This window comes from Triticum urartu, chromosome 3A (genome assembly GCF_056163025.1).
Source record: "Triticum urartu cultivar PI428250 chromosome 3A, HENAU_Tu73, whole genome shotgun sequence".
Classification (NCBI taxonomy): Eukaryota; Viridiplantae; Streptophyta; class Magnoliopsida; order Poales; family Poaceae; genus Triticum; species Triticum urartu.
Genome location: NC_141875.1, coordinates 103,377,181 through 103,386,198, shown reverse-complemented (window position 1 = coordinate 103,386,198; position 9,018 = coordinate 103,377,181). Strand labels below are relative to the sequence as shown.

At 46.8% G+C, this 9,018-nt stretch overlaps 3 protein-coding genes across 4 annotated transcripts; all 3 read right to left on the bottom strand.

Moving 5' to 3' along the window:
- Positions 1-585: 585 nt before the first annotated feature.
- On the bottom strand, positions 586-3,953 carry LOC125543754 (putative prolyl 4-hydroxylase 7). Of its 2 annotated transcripts, none has more exons than XM_048707219.1 (7): positions 3,782-3,953; positions 2,513-2,629; positions 2,202-2,259; positions 1,992-2,096; positions 1,565-1,622; positions 1,314-1,474; positions 586-1,154 (listed from the first exon to the last, which is right to left on the bottom strand). In XM_048707219.1, exons 1-7 carry the CDS (start codon positions 3,865-3,867, stop codon positions 792-794), a joined length of 948 nt encoding a protein of 315 aa, XP_048563176.1. In that variant the 5' UTR covers positions 3,868-3,953; the 3' UTR covers positions 586-791. The 2 variants fall into 2 exon arrangements, with proteins under 2 accessions (XP_048563176.1, XP_048563179.1); XM_048707222.2 differs by having other exon boundaries at positions 2,202-2,242; positions 3,782-3,921.
- A 1,134-nt stretch (positions 3,954-5,087) lies between these two features.
- On the bottom strand, positions 5,088-6,086 carry LOC125548308 (uncharacterized). Its single transcript, XM_048711955.2, has 2 exons — positions 5,577-6,086; positions 5,088-5,478 (listed from the first exon to the last, which is right to left on the bottom strand). Exons 1-2 carry the CDS (start codon positions 6,013-6,015, stop codon positions 5,234-5,236), a joined length of 684 nt encoding a protein of 227 aa, XP_048567912.1. The 5' UTR covers positions 6,016-6,086; the 3' UTR covers positions 5,088-5,233.
- A 1,175-nt stretch (positions 6,087-7,261) lies between these two features.
- Positions 7,262-7,693, bottom strand: LOC147978779 (zinc finger CCCH domain-containing protein 1-like). Its single transcript, XM_087514887.1, has one exon. It carries the CDS (start codon positions 7,691-7,693, stop codon positions 7,262-7,264), a length of 432 nt encoding a protein of 143 aa, XP_087371013.1.
- Between the last annotated feature and the right edge of the window lie 1,325 nt (positions 7,694-9,018).

The window sequence follows — 9,018 nt, the reverse complement described above, 5'->3', positions numbered from 1 at the left end:
AAGATAAATACAAAGAAGGGGGTCAGAAGATAATCCATGGAACTAATTTCAGCGGTCAGTGACCAAAGAAGGGGGGCAGAAGATAAAAATTACGCCGTTGCCCGGGTCACCCGCGTGACAGGCGGGAATACTTACCACTATACTACAACGACTATGTTCTCCGAAAATAGAATTTACTGTATATTACCTGAAACATTAGGTAGCAAACACAGTTGTAGAATGTACTCCAGTTTATATCAATAGACTTTGCTCTGTGGCATGATGATTCCTGCAACCATACTTCCAACAGCCAACAGTTCTACGCAAGAGCCAAAGTTCACCATTGCAAAGCTACATAAAACCGATAGCTTGGATATGCAGGGGGAAAAACCAGCTACTTTTGAGTTTAGGAAGTATTATTTGCCCTATAATGCTAGATGAGTATTCTTACAGTAGATATGATCATATAAGAGTCCACACACGTTATAAATGTTCAAGCCAAAAACATGTTAGGCCCAAAATTATCCATGTACCCGAAAAGTTGCTGGATTGCAAAGATGCAGACAAGTGTGATTATGCATGCAGGCATTGTCTGACAGAACAAGATGAGGTCAGAATCATTTTTCATAACTTTATAAGAGTAGCCAATCCAATACCTATGTACTTACTACATTCCTGACAAGAGTAAAGATTATCTGCGGGCATTGCACAGTTTGCTGAATCATTTTCCACTTACAACACCAATGCCTGTATTAAACAACGAAAATGCTAAGAGACATCCCTAAGGGCAATGCACGAAAACAAAAAAAAATCTAGCACGCATGGCAGCTCTTCCTGCAAGTGCCATAGTAGTCTGAACTGCCAATCATAAACACAGGATTCTTGTCGCATTCGCCGGCAGCGGCCCAACTGACACAGTTACCATCTTCATCGGTGCAATCATCATCCTCGGATGCCGGCGAAGGTTTTGATTTATCGATCTTGCTTGCATACATATGTTTTATGGCAAGCCATTTCTCCCCTTCGACGACAGGACAGAACTCGTACTGACTGTCCTTGTCGGCGACTCCGCCAGGCCTTGAATTGAACAGCAGAACTGTGTTGCCCTTGACAGGTTTCACTGCATAACCAGCACATTCAGAAGGTGTCCCTTCCTTGGCTTGAGTATCCTTCAGCTGCGCACATATATTATATACAGATTATTATCTCCTTTTCACTTTTCAGTCAAGGAAACTACATAACAATGTCAGTGTGACTAGTCATTCTGATAAGGACTTTTTTTTTTATGATAAGGACTTCTTTTCACAAGCAAGACTGTGTGATAATGTAATTACCTCAGATCTGGGGAAAACAGTTTCACCACCTTGCTTGATATCAGAAAGATACATCAAAATGGTCACAAGCCTATTGGCACCACTGCTCGATTGAGTTTCTTCCTTGTTAGGGTCACTTTGGTTTGCTCCATACTTCAAAATCTGCATGCTCTCCCCATGCTCTGAGACCACTAAGAATGTCAACAGCCAGACACCTAGCAAGCAAGATTACACAGAATTACAGAAGAGTAATTGCAAGGAACAAGCGATACCTTTTGGAATAAAACTCCATAATGATATCCTATCTTCAATCTTCGAAACAACTATGTCCTTCAAAAGGAGTACAAAACATCAATTTTTAGAAGTAGAACAGTCCAGGGCTTAGTAGTAGTAGACCCTAATTTGATATACCTCAATTTATAAAAGTTTGACATCTACTACTATATATCCAAAAGAATGCGCACTTTCTTCACAGATTGCAATATCAAGAAAAACAATAACTCTGACCTCATTTAGTTACATGTCTGTTTATTCACAGGTAACACACAGCTAAGCATTAACTTACAGATGATATGGTAGAAGATTGTTAAATAGAGGGATTCAAGGTTTGTTTAATTTTATTTTTCTCTGTCTACATTTTCTGCATGGTTAGCAAAGAGCCAGTCATGAAAATATCATGAAAGCAGTATGTATGCTCACTTTGCTATCAGCCAGGCGAAATATGAGGCCTGCATCAATATTGTTCTGGGAAATATTTGTAGCACCATCATTAACAAGTACAGATGACCCTATCTTACCATGTGCCTGCAAGAATGAAAACATGACCTTCAATAACATGATGCAAGTTGTTTTTTTATAAATAACCTGAATACAAGGACTGAGCTGTGATACGGTTGATGGGAAAATTACCATAGATACTAAGTGGTCACACTCCATGTGAGAGAGAAAACCTTCATACAAGAAGACCCTAAATTAAGGAAAGAAACTTGGGATTTGTCCACATAAAAAGAAGTGAGCATCTGAGTACATACACAACTATAAGAGTATAAGTAGTTAATTACAGAAGATCTTTCATGCGCCACACAATTTTTTTTTATAGAAAATGCACCACAAACTCATGGTAACAAATGCTTAACTGCCAGTACAGAAGAAAATCAAATGAGATGTTGTTTATGGTCCAGCAATAAAGGTACACATCATAATGAGGTGACGAGACAAACCTTGGATGCCACGAGAGTCGCTTTGATTTTGAAGGGTCAAAATCAACATGTGAGCTTGGAGTAAATGAACCATTTGTGGCGTTCAGTAATTTTGGTTGCGCAATATCCAGACCAAACCTGAAAAGGGTAATGATTGGATTGCACATTAATATCTTCCATGAGGGAACATCATATAATTGTAATTTACTTTCGGGAACTGGGCGTCGACCAATTGGCTAGAAGCACGTGTGCGGGTGCACGCCCAGCCTACCACCCGCGTTCGAGCCCTGTGCTCCGCAGGGGGTGCCTCATGGTTATTTCTAATTTAAAAAGCCACAAACATTTGGTGCACATTCGAGTAAAAAAGGTAATTTACTTTCTCACTAGAATTGACTTGGCTCTTTCTGTAGCTGATGCTAAATTTGCATTCTACTTCAGTGGCAATTGATAAGACTAAATCGGCAAGCTAAACTGTGTGATCATCAAAGTATTTCACTCAAGCTTCAAGCCAACAAGTAACCTAATGTCAGTTCGATAGAAGCACATGTGCGCGGGTGCACAGCCAGCCCACCACCAGCGTTCGAGCGCTGTGCTTCATAGGGGGTGCCTCATGGCTGTCTCTCAACTGAAAAAAAGGCACAGATATTTGGCGCGAAAGAGGCCACAGGCATTTGCCGCGTGTCCGAGAAAAGTTTGTAATACTTCCTCATTAGAATTGACTTGCCCCTTTCTGTAGCTGATGTTAAACTGGCATCCTACTTGAGTGGTACTCCCTCCGTTCGGAATTACTTGTCTCGGATATGGATGTATCTTCTAGATACATCCATATCCGAGACAAGTAATTCCGAACGGAGGGAGTAATTGATAAGACTAAAGTTGATGGTGTATACTGTATCTCCATCCAAGAATTTCACTCAAACTTCAAGCCAACAAACAAACCTAAGTGTCAGTTGACCATCTCACCCATTAACACAACATGGTGAGGACTCTGCTATTGCAGAGGCAAGACTGTGACCAAGACTACAAATCAATAGGCAGGGTTGGGGGACTTGACTTCATGGGTTGTTGGCCCTGCATTTACTATTGCAGAAACAAAGCTACCCACATCAACTACTGAACAAATCGAACCATAACTCAACAAAGATCCAATCCTAGAAACTGAATCAAAGCGGGCAGACACAGTTGATCCCGAAATAGAAAGACATCCTGGCCTTGTGGGGCCTGGTTACCCAAATCCAACCAGAGATCCTCACAGGCACATCAGATGGATGAAGAGGAAGAGGAGCTTACTTGCGAGAAGAAGCCAGAGCGCAGGGCGGGGCAAGCGCTAGACATGCTGCCACAAGCGCCAGCAGGGCTCCTGCTCCAGATCCCATGCTTCTTCCCCGTCAGCTATGGAGGACCGCAACTCTGCCCCTGGGATCCAGCCCCCTGCAAATGAACAGATCCGCATATCTCTCTCTGTAGTCTGTACTGTAAGCCATTGAGCGAGAAACAGGGGCCCAATGGGCCGTAAAAGCCCACCGAGAGCACAAACAGATGGCGACTCTTAGACACATGGCGACATGCTCTGATAGACTGTAATATGGCTATAGTAATTGCTTGCAACATCCCTGACGCTAGGCTTTGGCTCATGGTGATGATGGACTCATTGAAGGAAGATGACTTCGTTTTGCTGCTGGTGACTTTATGGTCAATATGGTGGGCTAGGAGGAAGGCCATACGTGAGCAAGAATTTCATTCGCCGCTGTCGACTTTCAGCTTCATTCAGAAATTCCTTGCAGACCTTGCCTTAATTCCTTGCCGGCCTGCCGGGACGGCGACCTCCACTGTAGTACAACAACCTACAGGGACAGAAGGAAAACCTGGACTCTGCCTCTGGAGCCTGGAGGGACACTTTAAGCTGATGGTTGATGCTGCTATCTCAAAAAATAATTACAGAGGATGCATTGCTGTCATCTGCCGCGATGAACTGGATCACTATCAAGGCTCATCTGCGGTTGTGCTTCAGGATTTGGTTCAGGCCGAGACGCTGGATGCTATGGCATTTAGCGAAGCTTTTGCGCTAGCATCAGATATACTCCCTCCGTTTCAAAATAGATGATCCAACTTTATACTAACTTTAGTAAAGTTAGTATAAAGTTGGGTCATCTATTTTGGAACAGAGGAAGTATATATCAACAAGGTGCAGGTTGTTACTGATTGCTTATCTACTATCAACCATCTGAGGGGCCTTTACCTTGGACAAAGTGCAGAGATTATATCAGATATAAAGAAGAAGGCGGAGGAGTTTGCTGCAGTAAAGTTCAGGCATGAAAGAAGAGAGAAATTAAAACTGGGAGACACATGAACTCGCGAAGGCCGCTGTTAATCTTGATTTGGGGCGCCATTTGCGGCTCTTAGCTAGACCCGACGTCTTATGTATGACACTGCAGGTGCTGATTGAATAGTATTCTTTCCACACTGATAAAAAAAGATGATGATATAATACAACGACATTGGTTTATTCATACGAATTACAGTACATAGGATTTGCATGCACTACAACAGTTGGAATTACACAACGCAGATAAATACCACCATGCTACTAAACAAAAAAGATAAATACCACCATGGTAAATTTATTCACTTTCAGACAAGATCAACCCGTCCCCTTTTTGTTTTGTTGCTATGTATCAGCAATGTCAATCATCTACTATATGGGTATGCGACCATGGTGGGTGGACGGCTGATCGATCGGTCTCACTCCTCCTGCTCCTTCTGCTCCGGCCAGTCGCCGTAGATGCCGCCGATCTTCCGTTGGCTCATGAGCATCAGCCTGTTGGGCTTTTTGCCACCGTTCTCCTCGGTCATCTGGGCAAGACGATCACGCGTGGCCGGGGTTATCACCGGCGGGTACGGGTACGCCCTGGCGGTGCCCGGGGCGGCGTAGCGCGGCCCTGGGGATGTCAGCACCTTCTGGTCCCCGGTGAGGCGAATCGCGTGACCTGACAAGAAAATCGAGGGCATGTTTCGTGAGATCCGGACCCCATCGGCCATGCACACGTGCGCGATCTAGGTGGGTAGCTTAGGGAGCGGGGCGTACCTGATGGTGCCGCGTGGGGGAAGGCGCACCTGTCCCCGAAATGGCAGGTGCCCGTGTCCCTGAAGTTGAAGCACACCTTGCCGCCGCCGTTGACAACCCTGCCGCCGCCGGCGACGGCGAAGCCGCCGACAGGGGGGACCGGCGGGCGAAGCTCGGCGCGGCCGTGCGCGTAGGTGCAACTGTCCTCGTACATGCAGCGGCCGGTGTCCTCGTACTTGTCGCAGAGCCTGGTCTTGAAGTACAGCTTCTCCGGCGGCGCCTCCATCTCCATGTGCGGCCCCTGCCCCTGCCCCTCCCCCTCCGCGTCCACCAGCACCACCGCCTCCACCGACCGCGGCGGCCTCGCCGTCGCCGAGGACAGGACGATGACGTCCTCCCCCGAGCGGCGGGTCGGGGCGCCGTTGAAGGCGTTGGCGGCGGCGTGGCTCTCCCCCTCCATCGCTAGCTACTGGCTGGCGGACTAAACCCTAGGTTAGCGCAGCCGAGTAGAAAGATTTGTCTAGAGGAGTGAGGAGGAGCAGGTGTGGAGAGGGACTGCGAGATGACATGAATTTATAGCGACGGAGGGGCTCGGTTTCTGGGGGTGCGCCGGCCTCCGCCCTCGGGATCGGGTTGGGAGCAATTAATCGCTTCCAATCTGTGCTTAGCCTGGCCGCTGCTGGCTGTGCGCTGAGGATTTTGTGCGAAATTAATCGGGAATTTCAGTTTCGGTTTGCATTCAGCATCCGAGATCGGGCGCGCGGTGCAGTCGTCCGCTGCTTCGGGGTGTCCCGTGGAGAGTGTGCATGCGTCCGGAAGGTGATGGTGGTGGTGCTCCTGCGTCGACGAGTTGGGCCTAAACGCAGAGCGAAGAAGGCTGCTACTATGTGTGAGTGTGAATTTCGATGGCATTGGGCCCGTGTTGAATGGTCCTCAGATCGGTAGCTCCACTGCCCAAAGTTCACAAGGCCCTGTGGTGTTTCACATTGCTTTGCAAAGCACAGCAGAGTGCAAGTTTCGCTAAAAAAAAAGTTTCGCTAAAAAAAAAGAAACAAGGAACAAACCAAGCACGCTGTGGAATCTCATTTGTGGCAAATCCAGTGAGATTTTTTTTACCAGAGCTAGTGACACGGTAGGGTGTTTCACCACCACCTTGGGGTAGAAAGGAAAAAGGTTAAAGAGAGTGCTAAAGAAAAAATATACTACCATGGTGTAGTTGTCAAGGTATTGCAGCACACCCCAAACCGTAGATGTAGAAGATTTGCCTTGGTCCCAGCCATCGATGCTATTTGGTTGGTTGAACAACTTAAAATAGATGATTATCTCTCTTTCAAAATATATCGATGCTATTTGGTTGGTCGAACAACATAAAATAGATGATTATCTCTCTTTCGAAATATTTCAGGCGGCTATAGTAAGGATATCAAAGAAGAGTTTCCCATGGTAGCCAGCTTTAGCGGAGATACCGAATCAATCCGGTTCCGATTCGGAGACCAGCTGATGCTAAGACATGTCAAACAAGTAATTCTAAAAGGACAATAATAGATAATTCCATGTGACTAAATGAAGCATTTCAAAGAAGAGCTCCCAACGATAGCCAACTTTAACAAGAGATACCAAATCGATCTGATTCCGAGTCCGACTCAGAGACCAGTCATGTTGAGACCCCATCGGCCATGCACACGTGCGCGATCTAGGTGGGTAGCTTAGGGAGCGGGCGTACCTGATGGCGCGGTGTGGGGGAAGGCGCACCTGTCCGCGAAATGGCAGGTGCCCATGTCCCTGAAGTTGAAGCACACCTTGCCGCCGCCGTTGACAACCCTACCGCCGCCGACAGGGGGGACCGGCGGGCGAAGCTCGGCGCGGCGGTGCTCGAAGGTACAACCGTCCTCGTACATGCAGCGGCCGGTGGCCTCATACTTTTCGCAGAGCCTGGTCTTGAAGTAGAGCTTCTCCGACGGTGCCTCCAACTCCATGTGCAGCCCCTGCCCCTCCCCCTCTGCGTCCACCAGCACCACCGCCTCCACCGACCGCGGTGGCCTTGCCGTCGCCGAGGACAGGACGATGACGTCCTCCCCCGAGCGGCATGTCGGGGCGCTGTTGAAGGCGTTGGCGGCGCCGTGGATCTCCCCCTCCATCGCTAGCTAGCTGCTGGCCGCTGGACTAAACCCTAGGTTAGTGCAGCCGAGTAGAAAGATTTGACTGGGGAGTGAGGAGGAAAAGGTATGGAAGAGGGACGCGAGATGGACAGGTATTTATAGCGAAGGAGGGGTTGGGTTTCTGGGGGTGCGACGGCCTTCGCCGTCGGGATCGGGTTGGAAGCAATTAATCGCTTCCAATCTGTCCTTAGCCTAGCCCCATGTTTAAAATTTGGTCAAAATTTCCCGAAATTTCGACAATTTTTAGGGTGATCGAAAGTTTTGCCTTTCATTCAAAAAAATTCGTATGGTTTGAATTTCTATGTAAAAAACAACATGGATCAGTTTTTATTAACGTGGGTTTCATTGGTGTACTGGTAGGACATTTTTCTTCACATTGTTTGGACCAGAGTTCAAATCATGTTGCTGAAACATTTTGTTTATTTTTGCACCGAATATACATTTTTAGCAAAAAAAATATACGGACCAACCATCAGGTTAGACATGCAACTTAGTTAACTATGTGCTACATACTCTTTTATTTACATGTTTAAATTTAAAATTATTTGAATTCAAACAAAATTTCGGTGATTTGTCCGAAACCATTTTTAAAATTTACAAAAGTCCCGAAATTTCGTCCATTTCAAGGGTGAGTGAAAATTTTGCCACTTCGAAATCGTAAACGCGGGCCTCGCCGCGTGCTGGCTGTGTGTTGAGGATTTTGCGAAATTAATTGCGAATTTCAGTTTCTGTTCGCATTCGGCATCCGAGGATCGGGCATGCGGTGCAGTCCGCTGCTTCGGGGTGTCCCATGAAGAGCGTGTTTGCATATGGAAGGTGGTGGTGGTGGACCGGTGGTGCTGCGGTGTTTTTCCCGGAGCGCATCGAGGGCGTTGGCGAGTTGGGCCTAAACCTAAATGCGGGGCACGTGAAAGGGCGAGGGGTACTACGTGAGTGTGAGTGAACTGCGATGGCCTTGGGCCAACAGTCTGATTACCCCAAGTTCACAAGGTCCCGTGGTCTGTCACATTGCTTTGCAAAGTTTTGCTAAAAAAAGAAACAAAGAACAAACGAAGCAGGGAGCAGGAATCTCATTTCTGGCAAAACCACTGAGCTTTTTTTACCTGAGCTAGTGTCATGGTAGGGTGTTTCACCACCACCTCGGGGTAGAAAGAAAAAGGTTGTAGAGAGTCTTCTAAAGGAAAAAATACACTACCATGGAGTAGTTGTTAAGGTATTGCAGCACCACAGACCATAGAATTAGAAGATTTGCATTGGTCCTAGCCATCGATGCTATTTGGTTGGTTGAACACCTTAAAATAGAT